This window comes from Scyliorhinus torazame, chromosome 1, assembly GCF_047496885.1.
Source record: "Scyliorhinus torazame isolate Kashiwa2021f chromosome 1, sScyTor2.1, whole genome shotgun sequence".
Lineage (NCBI taxonomy): Eukaryota > Metazoa > Chordata > Chondrichthyes > Carcharhiniformes > Scyliorhinidae > Scyliorhinus > Scyliorhinus torazame.
In genome coordinates this window covers 204,221,854-204,244,409 of record NC_092707.1, presented here as the reverse complement: position 1 = coordinate 204,244,409, position 22,556 = coordinate 204,221,854, and the positions used below count along the sequence as shown (strand labels likewise).

General features: G+C 44.3%; 1 protein-coding gene across 1 annotated transcript in view; it reads right to left on the bottom strand.

Annotated features, from left to right (window-relative positions):
- Positions 1-16,768: 16,768 nt before the first annotated feature.
- LOC140418602 (protein tyrosine phosphatase type IVA 2) overlaps positions 16,769-22,556 on the bottom strand; it is a 133,506-nt gene continuing 127,718 nt past the window's right edge. The window contains exon 6 of the mRNA XM_072502133.1: positions 16,769-17,266. Within this exon, the coding sequence (XP_072358234.1) occupies positions 17,155-17,266 (112 nt within the window). The 3' untranslated portion in view covers positions 16,769-17,154. The remainder of the gene's footprint in view (positions 17,267-22,556) is intronic.

Genomic DNA, 22,556 nt, shown 5'->3' with positions numbered 1-22,556 from the left:
GGAAAACATTCTGAGGGGCCTGCCACATGTGGTGGTTTGTTTGGATGCATATTGGTCTTGTGTACAACAAAAGCCTTCTGAAAGTCTAAATAAACCACATCCATTGCGTCTCGCTGGTCAAAGAACAAAGACCAGGCCCTTCAGCCCTCCAAGCCTGTGCCAATCATGCTGCCCTAACTAAAAAAAAAACCTTCTGCCTTTACTCGGTCCATATCCCTCTAAAGAACAAAGAAAATTCTACTACTAGTTGGAAAACTCAACTCTACTAGTTACATCTTCAAAAAATTCGAGTAGATTAATCGAGCATGATTTCCCTTTCTTAAATTCATGCTGACTTTGTCTGATTAAACCACTACTTCCTAAATGTTGTGCTATGAAATCCTTGATAATGGACTCTGGCAACTTTAGGCTCACTGTTCTATATTTCCCTGTTTTCTCTCTACCTCCCTTTTTGAAAGCGGGGTTATATTAGCTACCCCCCAATCTGTAGGAACCATTACAGAGTCCAAAGAATTTTGGAAAATGACCACCAATGGATCTACTATTTCTAGGGCCACTTTCTAGAGTACTCTGAAATGAAGGTTATCAGGCCCTGGAGATTTATTCGCTTTCAATCGCATTAATTTCCCCCAAACTATTTCTCTACTAATACTGATTTCCTTCTGCTCCTCACTAAAACTTGTGTTTCTCAGAACTTCCGGTACATTATTCATGTCTTCCTTTGTGAAGACAGAAGCAAAGTACTAAATTAGTTCCTCAGCCATTTCTTTGTTCCCCGTTATGAATTCTCCTGTTTTGGACTTTACGGCGCCTAAATTTGTTTTCAGCAATCTTTTCTCTTTACATACCTACATAAACTTTTACAGTCAGTTATTATGTTCCTCACTAACATACTTTCATATTGCATTTTCCCCTTCTTAATCAATCCCTTGGTCCACCTTTGCTGATTTTTAATCTGTTCCCAAACCTCAGGTCTAGTGCTTTTTCTTGCTAATTTGTATGCTTATTCTTTGATTCTAATACAATGTCTAATTTCCCTTGTAAGCCATCGCATGGCCATAGTTTCCTTTCTACTCTTCCGCCAAATGGGAATAAACAACTTCTAGAGTTCGCTGATACATTCCTTGAATGCCTGCCATTGCCTGTCCACTCTCCTTCCTTTCAGTAATGTTTCTTTAGTGACCACAGAGGAGTCCAAACCAAGAAGCATAAAGAAACATATTTTATTGCAAAGTAAACTATATATACAGTACACTCCAGGCCCCAGCCAGGACTACCCATGCTCGACTCCCATCTGGGCCAACTTTTATGCTAGGGTCCAATACTCCGCTAATGAGCCCCCGCGTCTCAGCAGGAAAGCTCATATTTTATGAGGCTCAGGGGGAGGTTAATTGGTCCATCTCCATAGGTCTCGTGCGGATGATAACATCCCTCCCACCCAAAGTCCGAAGACCCTTCAAAGGAAGGTGCATCAGGAGAGTGCCTGCTCATTTTCGCCCATGGTTTCGCTGCGGGGCCAGATCATGAGGTGTATATCTGGACCACAAGTGACTTTCCTTTGCTGATCGCTGGTGGGGGGGGGGGGGGGGGGGGTGCACTACTGGTAGTTGCTCACTGGCTTGTTCACTATTTGAAACATCCGATGGCTGGGTCTCCATATCGGAGTCCGAGTCCCTAACCTTCCGCATCTCTGCGTGGGGTCCCCCAGGGAGCAACGCCCTTGGATTCACAGGTGCCGCGAGTGTCTGACTTGAAACTGCTCCAGCATCTGAGGTAGTCTATGTGCTCTTTCATCACTTGGTCCTGAGTTCCAATCTGGTATGAAACTGGCCCAGTCTGCTGAACTACTGTTCTCGGGACCCACTTGGCGCCATCACCAGAGTCTCAAATGTAAACTACGTCACCTGGTCCAAACTATCTGGTCCATATCTGCCTGTTTGGGCAATGCCCCTGCTGCTCCTGACTGTGGCGTACTTTCCTGCAAATATCTGGAAACACGATGCTAAGGTAGGGCTGGAGTCTTTGGCACATTAAAAGTTCTGCTGGCACAACGCCAATCTTGGCATGTGGATTGGTCTGGTAACAAAATAAAAAGCTGGCCAATCATGTGTCGAGAGACCCCAAGGTCTGCTTCATCAAGCCTCTTTTAAACATTTGCACGTTCTTTCAGGCAACCCATTCGATGGTATTGGACCGTGCAAGTGAGGAGAGGGGTGAAAATAATAGGTAAAAGGAAAAGGAGTCTCTTTTTTCAGATGGTTGTCTTTATGCGCACCTTTCTTCAAAGTAACCTTTCAGAACCAGGTCTCTGTTTGCAGCCTGTAATGGTTTCCTGAAGATTCATTCATTTAGGTTCTCTGCAAGTTCAGAAATACATCAACTCACAGCCTTTCAGGAGAGAGAGAGAGCGAAGGTCCTTGTCACTGTTCTTCCAGGAGTCAAACTCTGTTTTCCTTAAGTCTCTGGAAATCATCCCACCAAGCCAGGTTCCACTTGTTACTGGGCAAAATACGGCATTTTGGCCAATTCATTGGCCACCAGCCAATCAATCGAACTGAGTCTCACCCCATCTCTCAGCTGCTGAAAAGGCTCGGTCTTGCTGCCCAAAGCTAGCAGTACCATTTACTATGTTGCAACCTGAATTCCTCATTCTCTCTGTTGCTTGACTTAAAATACATGTCCGTTAAGCAAACAGGCAGTGAGTTCTAGATTCCAACCACCGTCTGGATGGAAAAGGTTTTCCTCAAATCCTCTCTAAATCTCCTGCCCCTTACCTTAAATCTATGCCCTCTGGTTATTGACCCCTCTACTAAATGGAAAAGTTGCTTCCTATCTATGTCCTTCATAATTTTGTACACCTCAAACAGGTCCCCGCTCAGTCTTCTCTGCTCTAAGCAGAACAACCCCAGCCTAACCAGCCTCTCTTCTTAGCTGAAAAGCTCCAGCCCAGGCAACATCCTGGTGAATCTCCTCTGCATCATTTCTAGTACAATCACATCCTACCTATACTGTGATAACCAGAACTGTACACAGTTCTCTAGCTGTGGCCTAATGAGCATTTTATACTGCTCCATCATAACCTCCCTGCTCGTATATTTTCTGCCTCGGTAATAAAGCAAGTATCCCAGATGCCTTCTTAACCACTTTATCTACCTATCCTGTTGTCTTCAGGAATCTCGGGATCTGGTTCTCTGTACTTCCGAGCATCCTCATATTCATTGTTATTCCTTTGCCTTGTTAGTTGTCCCAAAATGCATCACCTCACACTTTCCAGAGTTAAATTCCATTTGCCATAGTTCTGCCCACCTGACCAGCCCATCAAGATCGTCCTTCAGTCTAAGTCTTTCTTCCTCATTATTTACTACACCACACTCGCGTCTGGATCATTAACGTATACTACAAACAGCAAGGGACCCAGCACTGATCCCTGCAGAGCACCGCAGGCCGCAGGCTTCCTGTCACAAAACAACTGCTATCACCCTCTGCCCCCTGCTAATAGGCCAATTTTGGATCCAATTTGCTCTGGATCCCATAGACTCTTGCCTTCTTAATCAGTCTCCCATGCAGGACCTTGTCAAAAGTCTTATTGAAGACCATGCACTCCTCTCATCCAGACATCTTGTCACCTCCTCAAAAAATTCAATCAAATTTGTTAGACACGATCTCCCTCTAACAAAGCCATGCTAACTTTCCTTCATTAATCCTTGCCTCTCCAAGTGGAGATTTATTCTGCTCCTCACAAGTTTTGCTTATTATTTCTCTACCACTGATGTTAGACCCACTGGCCTGTTTATTCCCTACTTCCCTTCCTGAATAGTGGAACCACATTAGCTGTCCTCCAGTCTCCTGGCACCTCTCCTGTGGGCAGAGAGGATTTGAAAATTAGCATCAGAGCCCCTGCAATCTCCTCCCTTGCCTCCCACAGCAGCCTTGGATACATCACATCTGTGCCTGGGGATTGAGCCACTATTAAGCCTACTCCTTCCTCTCAATGCTAATCTGTTCAGTTATGTCACCGCCCCCTCCCCCCCTGCTTTCTATACCTACATTGTTCTTCTCCATAGAGAACACACATGCAAAATATTCATTTAATACCTCACCAACATCTTTCAACTCCACACACAGATTACCCCCTTGGTCCCTAACGGCCCTAATCTTTTCCTAGTTACCCTCTTTCCCTTAATATACTTCTAAACCACCTCAGGATTTTCCTTTATTTTTCACACCAGTGTTTTTTCATGCCTCCTCTTCGCTCTCCTAATTTCTTTTTAAAATATCACCTGCACTTTCTATACTCCTCTACGACATCCTGGGTGCGATTCTCCGATATGGAGGCCAAGTGTTCGCGCCATCGTGAACGCCGTTGCATTTCACGATGGCACGAACAGGGCCCGGGCACGACCTATTCTGGCCCCCATAGGGGGCAAGCACGGCGCTGGAGTGGTTCACGCTGCTCCAGCCTCCTTACGTGGCGCCAAATTGGCACTGCGCCAACCTGTGCATGCGCAGTTGGGGCAGCTTAATCCTGCACATGCGCGGGAAATGTCTTACGCGCGCCGGCTCCGACCCAACATGGGGTCGGTGTTCAGGGGCCGGCCGCGCCAGGAAGTAGGCCCGGGGAGGTGGGGGGGGGAGAGGCCGGCCGGCCAATCAGTGGGCCCCGATCGCGGCCAGACCCCATCGGAAACCCCCCCCGGTGAAGGAGCCCCCCCTCCCCCGCAGGCCGCCCCCCGAGCATTCCCGCAGAGTTCCCACCGGCAGCGACCAGGGGTGAACGGCGGCGGCGGGACTCTGTCGTGTCGGAGCGGCCACTCGGCCCATCCGAGGCAGAGAATTGGCAGCCCCGCCGATTCCAGCGGCCCGCGGCCGGGGGCCGCGACAAACGTGCCGGCGCAAATGGTGCCCTTTCCCCGCACCTCGGAGAATCGCGCGCCGGCGTCGAGGTATCATGGCGTGGTTGCGGCGATTCTCCGGCCCGGTGCGGGGCTCGGAGAATCGCGCCCCCAATGTTTTAGACCTCTTGTATCTATCTGCCACAAGCCTCCCCTTTTTTGCTTAATCAATCCTGCCTATGCCTTCACAGACAAGGTTCTCTGAACTTTTATGTCCCACCCCTTTCCCTAAAGGGGACTATGTTGGCTTTGTACTTTCCCCATTTCCTTTTAGAATGATTCCATAACTACCATAAATCTTACTGAGTTATGGTCGCTATCACCAAAATGCCCCCCCCCCCCCCCCCCCCCTGCTCCCACTGGTACTACTACCACCTGTCCTGCTTCATTCCCTAATATTCAAATACTGCCTCCTCATTGGTCATGTCTTTTTACAATGAGGTGTGAGAGAGCACTGGCTAAGAATTTTTTTTTTCTTGTAACCCCTGTTGGTAGCTTCCAGAACAAAGGGCCCGTCCTGTGGGCATATGAACTGGAGCAGCCTTTTTTTGGTTCAGCTGGAAGTCCATTTTCTAAACATGACAAAACACATTATATTGACCGAACATGCCTCATAAACTAATGTTGTTGAGGTAACAATGCAGGAGTAAGAAACCAAATGATTTTCTCAGTTGTGATTATGTAACGAATGGAACTAGCTGAATGCATTCCCATACAGCTAAGTGGTGGTGGGGAGGTGTTGGAGAAGGGCGGTATGTTTAGCAATGCCAAATGTTATAGGCAGGTTGAGTCAGATAAGGAGGGTTCGCTTACCCTTGTCTCAGCCACATAGAATATCATTTTTGACTTTGATAAGAGATATTTTGCTGCTGCCGCAGGGGAGGAAACTTGATTGGAGGGATTCAAACATGGAGTTCTGGGAAAGGTGTGTATGAATTTGGGGGAGAGGTGTGCAATAATACATTCAAGGTCTTCACAGAGGATAGGGAGTAGGTTGTAAGGACAGAGGGATCAAAGGGTTATTTTTTTAAGGAGATGAGATAATGGTAAAAATGTCCTCTTCCAGACTTGTACTTTGAACCATCTTTGGTGGCTAGACATGGAAACGGGTGGCAGCAACGCAGGCAGAAATAAAAAAATACGTTGCCATTAATTCCCAGGGCCACCACCCATTTCCAATGGGAGCTCCGATTGTCTTAATGAAGGTTCAACCAAATGCCAGAAGTGGTGGCCAACCAAAACTAAACTAACCCCCATCAACAGCATCTGTGATCTTGGTGTTGTGTGCTTTAGCGTACATGGAAATGTAGTGATGTGAAAACCAGCCTTTGGATATTTAGTGCTTTTGAACATTGGGGCGGCACGGTAGCAAAGTGGTTAGCACTGTTGCTTCACACCGCAAGGACCCAGGTTCGATTTCCAGCTTGGGTCACTGTCTGTGCATGTTCTCCCTGGGTCTGCGTGGATTTCCTCCGGGTGCTCTAGTTTCATCCCACAAGTCCTGAAAAACATGCTTGTTAGGTGAATTGGATATTCTGAATTATCCCTCAATGTACACGAACAGGCGCTGGTATGTGGCGACTAGGGGATTTTCACAGTAACTTCATTTCAGTGTTAATGTAAGCCTACTTGTGACACTAATAAAGATTATTAATTTTTTTAAAATATGACAAAGCATGTTGTGAACATACCAGCTAATGTACCATGGATAGGGTGGAGAGCAGACCACGGTAAGAGAAGGGGAAAGAGTATAAAAGTTTAAGATGTAAATCATGAAGCTTTACAGACTTACCATTAATGGTACCAGTGAAACCCTTTAGCAACTTTGTTCCAATGGTGTCAATTAATTCATCGCTGTTTCCCTCTAATGGATTAATGTATCCTACTTTACACCATTAGAGAAAAGTTAAATCCTGCAGCAGTTTAGCTTCAACAGTCTTAATGAAGCATTGTGGCAGCAGCGGACACTTCTAATGAAGCATGTATTGCAGATTGATCAACACTTGGAATTGTCTTCTCGGGAGGATAGTGATGGAAAACCCCCTAACTTCAGTCAAGATACGGTGAGATGATGTGATGGGAGAAACAAAAGTTTTGCTTTCTAATTGGGAATGGTTGAGCTTTGATGCATTTTGCAAGTATTATCTATAACAGTGATTTTCACAAATGGGGGTCACGACCCGCGGATGGGTCGAGGGATGGTGTAGAATGGGTCGCCAAAATGATCCCCAAATATCGCCTGACCATGTTTACCGTTTTCTCTCTAGGTAAATTCTCACTGCAGTAGTGTATGACCGCCTGAGGCTGATGTAGGGACTTCCTTGCCTCTCTGGGCCAAAGTGTAGTTGGGCAGTTTACAGTCAGAGACCTGTAAGATTCTCTTTGGGGGCATTTCCTGCTACTCTGTAGCGTCACGATCTGTATTATTTCTTGAGTTCAGTGTGTCACTAACCCTGTGCGTCTTTTATCATTCTCTCAGTTAACCAGGACATACAGCCTCCTCCAGCCATACAAGCCCCCATGTCCATTCTTTCCACTTCCGAATTGTCTCTCCTCACCGGGCTCTTGTCCTTCAAGGATGCTTCTTTTTTCATCACCCTCCCCGGCGCCATCCACCCCCTCTTCCTAGGTATTCGACCCCAAGCATCCGTCTCTGCCATGTGGCTACATGGACTCCATCAACTGAATTGTTCCTCTACTGCAAGGACTTTTGCATCTATCTTTATCGGGGCTTGAATTGTTCGCCAAAGATAGCATTAGCTACACTCCTGTATACAGGAGCCAGTAAAATGTTGCAGATGTATGGAATGGAATGTGTCTGCATCTTTTGCATATTGGTCAGCTGACCTGCGCCCAACAGTGCTTTTTTTAAAGCATGTTTTCAGTCTGTTAATTACCTGGGAAACAGCACTGGCAGGCATCAAGTGACATTCTGTCTGACCGTGTTTTTAGTTCAACAGTTAGGGCTCCTGTTTCTGAAGTTGAATTTCCTATCCGAGGTCGTGTTAGGTTTTGAACGCGTGAATATGACGTTGTTAAGAGTGGGCAATATTGAACCTGTTAATCTTTCCAGTGCTTCCACGCAATTTTCCAAATGCTAACAATGGGTGTGGAGAAATAAAATAATCAAATACTCCTGAGTTACATCCTTTAGCAAAGTGTCAGGGTGGAGCTGGCGTTTAAGGTGAAACAGCAGCTCAATTTACAATTTTTAATTCAGTCATACAGCAGTGCCAACAATATGTGTGACGTTTTTACAAGTAAGTATGGAGAATCTTTCGTGAATGTAGCATGTCGCCATAGTCGGTCGTTCGGCAAATGTGGGTCACTTGAAAGATTTTTTTGAAAAACACCGATCTATAAAGTGAGATACCCAACTAAGCTCGATAAACAAAGTGACGACCAAATCCAATATGAAAGAAATGTTAGATTCGTGATCACCGCCGTGAGCACATTATAAAAAATATTAATGTCATGGCATATAGATATTCGCACCCATCTAAGCCTGAGCAATCCAGGAGTAGCCTAAAAAGACAAAATTTATTTGAGCCAATATGAAAAGTGTGATGACTTTCATGCCAAGACATATTCAATGTCACCCTACACAGCTGATATGGAACAGATGTTCTGCAGACCTCAGGAATATTTGCGGCGTTAGTTTTTAAATTCCTACATTGTGGCACTTGGGGCCATGACTAAGATTGCCAAGTCATCAACACCAACTGCTAATAAAACCATCCTTAGTCACTTTCATTTCCCATCCCCATTGCTGAGCTTGCATACCCTTTAGTCATATATGAATATTGTTGTAGGCTATGTACACCTTTATTAATGTTACGTGAAACATGCTTGTGAAACCAGGCATTGGAATCTACCACAAACCCAATTTGTTCAAATTTCAATATCTAATTTCTATAGCAACAACCACACTAGCAGGATGCCTCAATTAATCTTCAAACCATACAAGAGCTGCATCGAAGGGTGTGGTTTTATTTAGTAAAATATACATCTGTTTGGGACACATACTAGTTTTAAATTGCAGATTCCGTACTCCAAACAGATCCTTCGACAGGAATAGTCCAATGGGTGAATAATCAAAAGTGCTATGAAATCCAGACCTAACCTGACATTAGCACTTGTTGCAAAGACCCAAACATGAGCCAAGTATGTTCTAGAAAGAGCAAAACTGAACCCCTGGAGATGAAGAAATGGATGAAAACAGAAAATGCCGGAAGACAAACATTCAGTCAGCATCTCTGAAGCAAAAATAAGAGTACTATTGCTATTTGGGAGTATAAGCCTACATTAGGTTTCAGATGAAGAGTGCAAGCCAAAAAGAACATTAATAATAATCTTTATTGTCACAAGTAGGCTTACATTAACACTGCAAAGAAGTTACTGTGAAAAGCTCCTAGTCGTCACATTCCGGCCCCTGTGGGTACACAGAGGGAGAATTCAAAATGTCCAAATTATCTAATAGCACATCTTTCGGAACTTGTGGGAGGAAACCACAGCACCCGGAGAAAATCCACGCAGACACAGGGAGAAAGTGCAGACTCCGTTGGTCAACTTGTGAGCTCCAGCTTTTCAGATTTAATCCTAGAAATATGGTAGGACTTTTACTTTAGGTGCGACAAATGATTGGTAAGATGAGGAAACAATTTTCTTCATTTATCTTAGCCATTCATGGATTCACTGAGTTTATTGGTTAGTTTGGCATGGTTCACTGGGCCCCAATTCGAAATTTTCCCTAGCTACCTAATTTTAAGTCCAACAGTTTGATTAAATTATCAAAATAAACATGATGGCTACAGCCACATTTGAAGTGCAACTAGGCAGAGTGGGCAAAATGTCCAGATACACACAAATACAGGAGGAAATAAGGGGAAACATCATCAGGATTTTTAAAAAAATAAGACTCCCCCAACAATCTGGTTGCTTCTTGGTGGCACATGGTTAGCATGGACCCACATATGGGCTGATATGATGACTGGTATCAATTGGTAACCAATCAACAATGTTAGGTCATTATATTCATAGTCTTATAAGCATATATATTAGATAAACAAGATTTTCAAGAGACTTTATGCCCCAAATAAATCTCACCCCACTTTTCTTGCACACTGCCCTCCCCATGTGCATGCCCTCAATGCTTCATTCCATGATGGAATATGGCAACATCTGGCATGTACATATTCCCAATGCTGATGCACATATTTCAGTGTCTGTGCAGATGGTAAGAGTCCCCTCATCTGATGCCCATGTTTATACCCCCAAGCATAAGTTAGAGGTCAGAAGCAAGAACCCTAGTTAGTTACTCATCCTTAATCAAAGTTCACAGAGAGAAATGCCCCATCACCATGGTGACCGAAAATAGGGACCAGTTAACTAAACTCCGATGTGGAGCAGAACTACTCTTCAGAGATTCACGGATTTAAATTCTTGAAGCCATTTGGCAGCAGCAGAGTGTGACTTTTAATTTTTTTTTGGGGGGGGGGGGGGGGGATGATGCTGCTGTGTACTGCCCACCAGGACTCACTCTGGTTTATCATGGCAATGTTCAACCTACACTAAGAGCATTCAGTGCAACTGGAGTTCTACATCCTACATCAATATATGAACTCCGAGCACAGATTAACAGCTTTAGAATTTATTGGTTAATCGGAAATGAAATTGTAGCAGAAACTTGAGAATGCTATCTGGCTGACTAAAGTCAGGTTGGGCCTGTTAATACACCCACCTATTTCAGTCTTGTGATCAGGGTCAATGTAAACCATTCTACCAAGTTTGAGCAGAATATTAACCTACTTATACAATGGAAATAGTCTGTTATGCTACAAAAGAAATTAAGCTAGTTTTCTTTTGAGAGACCTCACCGCGATCTAATCAACTACAAAGGGAATTGGCAAAATTGATCCAAGTAAATTGTTTACCGTGAAGGGCTCAACACCAGAGGATATGTAAAGAAGTCTATTTGTTAGAATAAGATGACAATGTAACTTTTAATATTATTGCCAATAATCCTGTAAAATCAGTTACCAGGTTAGGCCATTAAAACATATATAATAATTAATGTCAGCACAATTTGATGCATTTAAGAGTGAAGGAATTCAGGGACATGATACGAAGACTGATTATAATTTTACGGTCAGTGGCAAAATAATGGTATCTCATGTCCATTAACCTTATAGGTTCCTACAGACCTTTTGTGGACATTGAGTGGCAATTGACATAATTTAGAAATCAATAAATCAGCACAGTAGTCTCAAGGGATTTGTAGCACGCATAAGCAGTGCAAGCAACATTTTGGTTCTTCAGCGAGATGGAAAAATCTTCATTGAGTCATGCAGTCTAAACCAGGATGTACAAGTTATAGCCATTCAATTCAATGTGAAATCATGTTTAAAAAATGAACGAAAGGAGGAAAGGGACCAGGAAAAATGTAAAATATTTAGTTTTTTTCAATGTACAATGAAATCCTGAAGTAATGAAAAACATTCATAAAATTAAATTCCGAGGCAGAGAGGTTGTTTGATTATAATTAAGACTTTACACAATGGTTAACAAATCTACTAATCCTAATGTTTTCCGGTATGTTGAGAGATTATCTCGCAGGCAGGTCTGGAAACACACCCTTCGTTTTGGCGAGGTGAAGTCGAAGCATAGCTTGTAAAGGTGCAGGGCAAATTGGACAACAACCTTCTGATGCAGAACCATAAGTTGCTGCCTGACTTACTCCTTGTGAACAGTGACGGCTGATGGCTTCACATTTTCTATCACAAAATCCAGGCCAAAATATCTCCATATCTAAAAATTGTTATGGTTCTGTGGCCGATGCAAAGCATTGCTTGGATCTCAGAATCAGCACCACTGGTTAGAATTTGGGACTATTTGGAAAAAAATCTTAGGCTTAGTTTAAAAGAAACAGGCTTTGAATGTTTCAGAGGCAATGGAAGTATGCAGAGTCACAAAAGTTTGTGATGCGATCTTGTCATCAACAATGGCCTGAGCACAGTAAGTTCACATAACTTGCTTGTTAGGTTATCAGCCGTGGCTCAATGTAAGCTCAAGTCGTGCGCATGAAAGGCACGACAAACATGTACTTTTTAATGCACTATTTCACTCGACCAGTATCCTACACTAGTCCCAAGCAAGCACCCTCTGTTCCCCTAAGTTGCTGTTTAAGATAAACTTGACAGACCCCATACACAGTTGATACATCCAACCAGTCACAAACTGAGAAAATAAAGGAGAATGCTGGTTCAAACTGACTTTTGAATTCAAAAATGCAACATTTAGCCCAATGACGACCAAACTGCATAAAAATGAAACAAAACGCAAAGTAAGAGAGCTCTAATGTCGAAGACACTTGATCTCTTTAATATTGAATCGTTAAAAGTAGAATTTATGCTGAAACACTATTCCAGAAAGACTGCACCCCTTTGGTCTACGTCGGAGTTAAAACAGCTCACGATCAGTTTTTTGTAAAATGGTAAAAAAAAATGAATAGATTTGAAACATAATTGTTAAAAAAAAATAAAAACTGGTACTTCTGTGAAGCTTACACACCAACTGGGCATGTATAGAATGGTCATAAAAATGACAAGATCAGTGGAACTGAAAGATTCAAGCCAGCAATGAGTAGTGCCAAGCTGCAATTTTAAAGGCAACACTTTCTGCTTGCCTCAAATCACACAAAAGACATCTATGATCTCTCAAGGTGGCCAAATCCAACAGGATCAAGTTTCAGATTTGGTAACTATTCACTTCAACTTGAGTTTCTCCATGAAAGTGAGATATAATTTAAAAAGGGGTGCAGTATTTCTCAGACAGAAATCACTCTTTAATAGTTCATCATAATTTGTTAATTTTGAAATGACAGAAAATTGATTCTATATCCCAGTTTGAAATAGTGACAGACTGCGCATTCATGTAATCATTTCACCCTTGGCATTTATTTTAGCATTGAAAAGTGCAAGTCTGGTAACATCAAAGTCCACTAGAAAAATAAATGCACACGGTTCTAATTATTGGAATAAAGCTCCCAGGAGTCTCTCAAAAAGAACCTGTATCTGGATATTTCTAACATCGGCCGGTGCTTGCAGCACATGGTTATCAGCATCAGTCCAGTACTCCTACTGGTCCATCACTAGTCTAGATTTCTTAACTCAATTATACTCACCTAGCCAAATATCTGAATTTGCCAACTGCCAAACTGAGGTGTGTATGAGCACATCAGATGTCCGGTAAATGTATGGAGTCAAATACGGAACAAAAATCAGTTTCAGACTGGAGACAATAATCTTCTGAAAAAGGTTTGGAGCGATTTGCAAATACAATTAGGCTATCTCTTCACCTCCAGAGCCTCAACTAATTTTTAATGTGCGAAATGCAGGTTACCCTATCAACTCAGAGGACTAACTACCTTACCGATCTTCCCTGCACAACCTTGAGGAAACAAGGGGACAGCTGCTCAAAGTCACCCTCTCTAAACAGAAGGCTAGAATTTTGAATAAATGGGTGTATTAGACTACGCAAGTCTGATTCATGTCCTAAAAGTCACAATGGAACGATTAAAGCAGACTCCAATACGGCAGAATTTGAGACCTTTCATTTACAAGTAAATACAAATACAGGGAGTCTTGAAATTTGCCTTCTAAATGCAGGCTATAATTCTCACACAAGAGATGGAATGGATGACCAGGTCACATAATCAAACATCCTCTTGGATTAAAAACATATGAAATTCTCTCTCCTCCCTTGAACTTTTAATTAAACTCATTTCCTTCCTGATCTCTTTTAGATTTACATGGGATAATGGTTTGGCCTGAAAACATCCTGGCCCACATCAGCCTAGAGCATGTGTACTTTATAAAACCCAGGAAGACTTCCTTATTGGCTTCTACTGTCCCATGACCCAACCCAACACAAGTTGAGATTACCACATGCTAAATTGACACTTGGCTTTCCCTGATGTCCAAAATGATTACATACAAGCTAAACTAAGCTAGATGTTGCAAAATGCGGCAATGCCGTGTCAAAACAGCACACTGGTTACAAAGCAATCCAGGGTCCCCGAGTCATGCAAACACAGAGCCACTAGATTCATTTCAGGAACAAGAAGTTCAGCTGTTTCAAGTCTAAATGCTTATCAACAATGGTTCATTAATGCAGTTAACTAACTACTGTTGATCATTTGCACAGGTATGATTTTGTGTGTAGCTTAAAATATTTAGGACAATGATAGAATCAGAATTCTGACATTCATTGTGCTGCAATTAAGGCATAATCTTTTGAATGCTTTTTTGGAGTTGGAAATTACCTAAGAACAAAATATAAGCCAAGTAATCCATTCTCAGTGACATACAATTAAGAATTTTTTAAAGTATAAAATTGGTTTAGATAATTCTGCATGTGCCTCTCATGTATTATGGGAAAATGGCATATCATACCAGAATTTTTTATAACCATTATTCCAAGGTTATGTTAAGTTTAACCTCATCAAAAATGATTTGGTGGTGGTAGTGGGGATATTGGTTGGGTTGGGTCAAGTTTAAAGCACTACAGGATCATAAGCACTACAGGATCATACTAGATGGACTGGCAGTTAAAAATTAGCCAGGTTTTAGCTGATATAACCGGTATGTTCCAGTTACACAGCTTTCTTTCCTGTTTAGTCACACCCTGGAAAACACAAGATAACTGCAACATGAGGGTCGCAACAAAACTGTTCCTCTAAGTAGGTCCAGAGTTACTATTAAGCATTTGCTGTGTGCTTTCAGGGGATTTAAATTATGTTTCTCACCAACATGTGCTGCAAGCAAACAATTCGTGGCTATCGGATGGCAGCAGGGGGCAGTGTGCAGGGCCCTTAAAACGTTTAACAACAGGAAGTTCTGTGCCATTTAACGCAACAGGCATTGCTCACTTAATATTGTCAGCAAATAGCAGCTGGACTCCACATTGACTGAAAAGCGTTGAAGGATGACACTAAAATTAGTACCCACTAAAATGAGAGAGATAATTTTCTTCAAAATTATGCAAAGATTGTGCATTGGTATGGAGCGTCTCTGTGGTAACGATGTAGACTCTTGCAAAAACCACATCTGTGGAATCAGAAACAGTCCAACTAAAAGTGTAGAACTCTTTACCGGAGCAACAATTCTGGTCACCTTACACCATTAAATTGGCATGTTTCATAGAATTTCATAGAATTTGCAGTGCAGAAGGAGGCCATTCGGCCCATCGAGTCTGCACCGGCTCTTGGAAAGAGCACCCTACCCAAGGTCCACACCGCCACGCTATCCCCATAACCCAGTAACCCCACCCAACACTAAGGGCAATTTTGGACACTAAGGGCAATTTATCATGGCCAATCCACCTAACCTGCACATCTTTGGACTGTGGGAGGAAACCGGAGCACCCGGAGGAAACCCACGCACACACGGGGAGGATGTGCAGACTCCGCACAGACAGTGACCCAAGCCGGAATCGAACCTGGGACCCTGGAGCTGTGAAGCAATTGTGCTATCCACAATGCTACCGTGCTGCCCCATTTGTTTGTTGTCACTCATTTAGTACCACACAAGGTGCTTATCCGGAGATAAGTTTGAAACAGTTTAAAAAATGTGACACCAGGAGAAAAATTATGAAAAGAAAAAGTCATGATTCAGATGAATGTATCAAGTACCAGGCTAATCACTGAACAAAAAGTGCCCACCCCTCGAACCTAATAGCTACCCAGCAGACAATTTCATTTTTCATATCTGCCATCTCAGGAATTTCCTGCCTTTCCTCCACCCTTAAAAGTGAATAAAAATTAAAATAAGCCTTTACACTTTGTTTTATAAAAGATCTGAAAATTGTGTTTTACAAGAAAAAAATGCAATGAATTGACATTTTGCATGTTTGCAAGGGGCTCAGTACTAAACCCAAACAAAAAAATCCAAAGAACAAACTTTCACTGTTGCCAATTAAGAACCGTGAAAAAAATAGGAGCATGAAGTAGATTTGTCTTTGCTGCAGATATGCTTTACAATTCTATGTAACACTTATGGCCAGATGTTAGACAAAGATCTGCATTTTTCATTTAACCATTTTCCATCTCATTAAATACCTGCCTTTTACTCGCACTCTGATTCTTTCCCCAGCAGGCTGGCTACTCCAGACAAACCACATGTTTTTCTGACTGGCAATCTAATATTCTTCTGCTTTCCTCCATTTTCTATTTACAATGAGTTACTAACAATGGTAAAAGAGACTTTGCTGTCGTATCATTCTTCTGCCGTCAAGTCCACAAATAATACTCAGAGGGACACGTTTCTAGATCAATAACTCCTGCAAAGGTTCTGTTTACCAGTCACTGACTAATGCATGCATCCATCTGTTTTGTGGGTTCCACAAAAGCAGACACAGGAGCGTGGGCGTGGCCATTTACTCTTTCCGCTCATTTACTGTTTTCCTCTGCCATCCAAGCCTTGCCCCATTAAAATACAGTATTGGGAAACATTATGGAGCAAATTGGCTGGGAGAAAGAACCTATTACAGTAATATTGGTATACAGTTTGGAGCATTTGTCACTAATGGAATGCAAACCCAATAACTGGAGGAATACTAATTTGCACACATCTTGGGAAATGCCTTGTGCATGTGGCAGACTGTCACTGCATGCGGGTTCCAAAGAAAAAACTTTAAAAAATGACATACATGCTCTGCTTTTCTGGATGAAAAATTGGTAGATTAGAAAAACCTGAAATACAGATGTTCATACATTTAATTCTTCCATTTAACAAAAAAAACCTAAGCATTACACCAAAACAAAGAGTATATTCTCTAAGATTGGCATTGCTCATCTCTGGAAATCATATACAATACAATTACAGTGCCAATTCCATCTTTATTTTGCCTACCTGCTGTAACCAGCGGAATAAACTATTGCATTGAACCATATCCTCAGGAAGTCTTTGTGCAATGCAAGTGAGGTCTACAAAGTGAGGTGACAGCGGGGCTTTGCACAGACATAATCTTATCCTCTTTTTTACAGAGGCAGTGAATTCTTTCTGTACAGACCATTTTAAGATGCATTACCTCCCTGATAAGATCAATCATATGAAAAATACACAATTCCTTCACCACAAAGACAGATTTCTTTTTTTTTTTTTAAATTCACTCCAAGATTGACGATCCTGACTTCACCAAGTGCGAATATATCTCAATTTCTGTGTTTGCATCACCAAGGGATCTACAGTCCAGGGGCAGATTACTACTGGATGCAGCAGCTCGCGCTGTTAGTGGCTCTGAAACGCAAACGCAATTTTGGCCGATATTTCTCGAGGTAAAGTAGTTGCTTTGAATTAAAAGCTCCACGCCTTTTCCTGAAATGGAGAAAGAACAGAATGGTTGAGTTTTAGTGGATCCATGCATTTAAAACAAAGATCAAGTGAATGTCCATATTAATAGTAACTCACATTTTTCACAAATGTCTTCCACTACCCATGTCTGACATTTTCTTGAGCAATAATGGACTTTACGGTGGTCTGTTACTGGAGTTCACAGTTTGACAGCTTCCATTAGTAAGACACATGGGAGACCGCAGCACTTATTTTCACAGCTTTTTTTGGAAAAGGCTTAGAACATTTCCCCAGGGGCCTGCACTTTCGTATTTCAATTGGCTCTCTTGCTGCTGCTACTGGAGTGCAGGACCTGTAGCTGGCAATGGAATCTGCTCCAGCTTTAAATGGGAGTCAGCAGAATGAGGGAACTTGACAGGGGTCTGGTTTGATAATTGGGCTAACTGCGGGCAATGTTTTTTAAAAAATCTTTTTATTGGCATTGCCCATATTTATAAACAGTTGTATATATACACATCACATTTTTCTCTTCCGCGCTAATTTCCTTCATTATACAGAGAGGTTTAGTTTATCCTTCGTTTAACTGACCCTACGTGTATTTTGTTGCCCTCTGGATCGGTCTATGGTTCCTTCCCCTTCCCCGTTGTCCCCCCCCCTCCCCCCAGTCATCGGCTGTGCTTTTCTTTTATTTTCCAGGCAGAATGGGGAAAAAAAGGACCCCCCGCCCCATCTCTCGTGGTTTCCCCACCTTTCTTCCGCCACCCCCACCCCCCGGCTTTGGCTGTGCTTTTCTTTTATTTTCTGGACAGAATGGAAAAAAAAGGGGGCCCCCCTCATCTTGTGGTTTCCGCACCTTCCTTCCGGGTGGCGTACTTAATCTTCTCCAGGTGGAGAAATTCCAAAAGGTCAGCGAGTCAGTCTGCAACTGTGGGTGGTGCTGCCGATCGCCAGCCGAGCAGGATTCTCCGGCGTGCAATTAGGGAAGCGCAAGAGAGGGCGTGGCCCCCTTCCCCATGTGTAGTTCTGACTGCTTCGATACCCCGAAGATTGCCACTATTGGGCATGGCTTCACCCACACCCCCACAACCCTGGACATTGTCTCGGAGAAGGCTGCCCAGAACCCAGCAAGCTTGGGGCAAGCCCAAAACATGTGGGTGTGGTTGGCCGGGCCCCTCTGGCACCGCTCACATTTGTCCTCCACCTCCGGGAAGAACCTGCTCATTCTGGTTCTGGTCAGGTGCGCTCTGTGCACCACTTTGAGCTGCATTAGGCTTAGCCTTGCGCAGAAGGAGGTGGAGTTCACCCTGCTCAGTGCTTCGTTCCAGGGTCCCCATCCTACCTCTGTCCCCAGTTCGTCCTCCCATTTTTGTCTGGTCTCGTCCAGTGGAGTCCGGGCTCTGTCCAGTAGCTGTCCGTATATTTTCCCACATAGCCCCCCCCTTCTCGTTCTCGTTGCTTGTGACCATCAGGTCCTCTAGTAGTCTGGTTTATGGGGCCCCGGGGTACCCCACTGTCTCTTTGCGGAGGAAGTGTTTTATTTGGAGGTGTCTCATTTCCTGTCCTTTTGCTAGGCTCCACTTCCTCGTCAGTTTGTCTAGTGTCGCCAGTCTGTGCCCTATGTAGAGCTCCCCGACCGTCAATGTGCCCCCGTCCCACCTCCATCTTTTGAAGGTGGTATCCAGCATGGCTGGGGAGAATCTGTGATTGCCGCATATGGGAACCATGGGGGACATTTTAGTTATCCTGAAGTGTTGTCTCAGCTGGGTCCACGTTCTCAGCATGACTGCTACCACTGGGCTCGTTGTGCATCTTGTTGAGGAAGATGGGAGTGCTGCTGTGGCATGGGCCCGGAGGATCCTTCCTTTACAGGATGCCTCCTCCATTTGTACCCAATCTTTGTCGGGTTCTTGTACCCATCCCCTCACTCTTTCTGCCGTTGCTGCCCAGTGGTAGTTTGTAGGTTTGGTAAGGCCAAGCCCCCTTTGATTTTCCTTCTTTGCAGTGTCTGTTTGGGAATTCTTGGGTTCTTACACCCCCCCACACACACAAACACCATGATTAGACTGTCTACATTTTGGAAAAAGGCCTTGGGGATGAAGATCGGAATGGATCTAAACAGGAAGAGGAACCTTGGCAGTGCGTTCATCTTGATGGTCTGCACTCTTCCTGCCAGAGAGAGTGGGAGTGAGCCCCACCTTTGAAGGTCTCTTCTTACTTGCCCCACCGAGCTGGTCAGGTTCCACTTGTGGATCTGTGTCCAGTCTCTGGCTATCTGGATCCCCAGGTAGCGGAATCTGGGCTGTTTTGAACGGGAGCCCCTCCAGCTCTCCCTCCCCCGTTTGGGTTCACTGGGAATGTCTCGCTTTTGCCCAGGTTAAGTTTGTAGCCCGAGAAGGTTCCAAACTCTTTCACTATTTGCAGTATTGCCTTCAGTCCCTCCCAAGAACATAAGAACTAGAAGCAGAGTAGGCCATCTGGCCCCTCGAGCCTGCTCCACCATTCAATGGGATCATGGTTGATCATTTCTGGACTCAGCTCCACTTTCCGGCCCGAACACCATAACCCTTAATCCCTTTATTTTTCAAAAAACTATCTTTATCTTAAAAACATTTAATGAAGGTGCCTCTACTGCTTCACTGGGCAAGGAATTCCATAGATTCACAACCCTTTGGGTGAAGAAGTTCCTCCTAAACTCAGTCCAAAATCTACTTCCCCTTATTTTGAGGCTATGACCCCTAGTTCTGCTTTCAACCGCCAGTGGAAACAACCTGCCCACATCTATCCTGTCTATTCCCTTCATAATCTTATATGTTTCTATAAGATCCCCCCTCATCCTTCTACATTTCAACGAGTACAGTCCCAGTCTACTCAACCTCTCCTCGTAATCCAACCCCTTCAGCTCTGGGATTAACCTAGTGAATCTCCTCTGCACACCCTCCAGTGCCAGTACGTCCTTTCTCAAATAAGGAGACCAAAACTGAACACAATACTCCAGGTGTGGCCTCACTAACACCTTATACAATTGCAGCATAACCTCCCTAGTCTTAAACTCCATCCCTCTAGCAATGAAGGACAAAATTCCATTTGCCTTCTTAATCACCTGTCGCACCTGTAAACCAACTTTGAGACTCATGCATTAGCACACCCAGGTCTCTCTGCACAGCAGCATGTTTTAATATTTTATCATTTAAATAATAATCCCTTTTGCTGTTATTCTTACCAAAATGGATAATCTCACATTTGTCAACATTGTATTCCATCTGCCAGACCCTAGCCCATTCACCTAGCCTATCCAAATCCCTCTGCAGACTTCCAGTATCCTCTGCACTTTTTGCTTTACCACTTATCTTAGTGTCTCTCCTGTGGCTTCGAGACATAGAGGAGCACGTCATCTGCACAGAGTGAGACTCTGTGCTCTCTGTCTCCCCTCTGGATTCCCTTCCAGCTTTTCGAGTCCCGCAGGGCTATCGCCAGGGGTTCGATCACTAGCGCGAACAAGAGTGGGGACAGGGGGCAGCCCTGTCTTGTTCCTCTCTGCAACTGGAAGTATTCAGAGCTGTAGTGTTAGTTCGGACGCTCGCTTTGGGAGCGTTGTACAGGAGTCTCACCCAGACGGTGAACACCGTTCCTAGCCCAAACTGTTCCAGTACCTCGAGGAGGTAGTTCCATTCAACTCTGTCGAAGGCCTTTTCTGCGTCCAAGGAGACAATCACCTCTGGTGTTCTCTCCCCAGAGGGAGTCATTATTACGTTCAGCAGCCGCCTGATGTTCGCTGTGAGCTGCCTGCCCTTGAAAAAGCCCGTTTGGTCCATTGTGACCACCTCTGGTACACAGCCCTCCAGCCCTTTTTTTATTCAAAAACGCATTTTATTCAAACTTGCATCTAAGTAGGTTACAGCAAATAAACGCCCCAGGAAGCATTGTTCCCAACAATCAACTATACAGTTTGTACAGAATTTCCTCCTTTTTCACCCCCCTCCCCGACGAACAGCTCCTCAAACACGGTCACAAACATCCCCATCTGAGCCCCTGAAGTCATACTTTATCTTCTCTAACTGCACTAACTGCAGGAAGTCGTACAGGTCACCCAATCATGCTGCTATCCCCGGTGGCGATGCCGACTGCCACTCCAGCAAAATTCGCCGCTGTACAATCAGAGAGGCGAAGGCCATGACATCGGCCTTTCTCCTCTCCATGAGCTCCGGCTTCTGAAACCCCAAATATCTCCACCATTAGGTCCGGGTCCACCTCCTCTTCCACTGTCCTGGCTAAGACCGCGAAACTCCCGCCCAGAATCTTCCCAATTTTTCACAACCCCAAAACATGTGCACATGATTCGCTGGCATCCGCCCACATCTCTCACACTCATCTGCGACCCCCTGAAAGAACCCACTCATTCTCGCCCGAGTCATATGCACCCTGTGCACCACCTTAAACTGTATCAGGCTCATCCTTGCACAAGAGGAGGTGCCGTTTACCCTTCGCAGTGCCTCACTCCATACTCCCCAATTGATCTCCATTGGAACTCCGCTTCCCATTTCTCCTTTATCTTCACCACCCGCTCGCCTCCCTCCTCCCCCAGCCACTCACATATATCCCCAATTCTTCCCTCCCCTTCCACATCCGGAAGCAGCAGTCGCTCCAGCAGGGTGTATCCCAGCAATCTAGGGAACCCCTTCAAGACCTTTCGTGCAAAGTCCCCAACCTGTAGATATCTGAACTCACCACCCGTCGGCAGCTCTACCCTCCCCCTTAGCTCCTCCAGACTGGCAAACCCTTCCTCCAAATACAAATCCCTCACCTTGACCAGCCCCACTTCCCTCCACCTCCAGTATACACTATCCATCCCCCCCCCCGGCTCAAACCCATGATTCTCGCTCAGCAACATTAGCACCGACATCCCTTCCACCCTAAAATGCCTCCTCAGCTGATTCCATATCTTCACCGTGGACTGCACCACTGGGCTCCTTGAATACCTACTCGGAGCCACTGGCAATGCTACCGTCACCATAGCCGTCACTAGACCCCTCACAAGATTCCTCCTCAATCCTAACCCATTCTACCCCTTCTCCTTCCCACCACCGCCGCACCTTGTCCACATTCACTGCCCAATAATAATGAAGCAGGTTTGTCAACGCCAACCCCCTCTGCTGCCTCTGCCTCTGTAGTAGGGTCCTCCCCACCCTCGGCACCTTCCCAGCCCATACACAGTCAGAGATGATTGTGTCCACTTTCCGAAAAAAGGACTTTGGTATAAAGATCGGGAGAGCCTGAAAGATAAACAAGAACCTCGGCAGAATATTCATTTTCACCA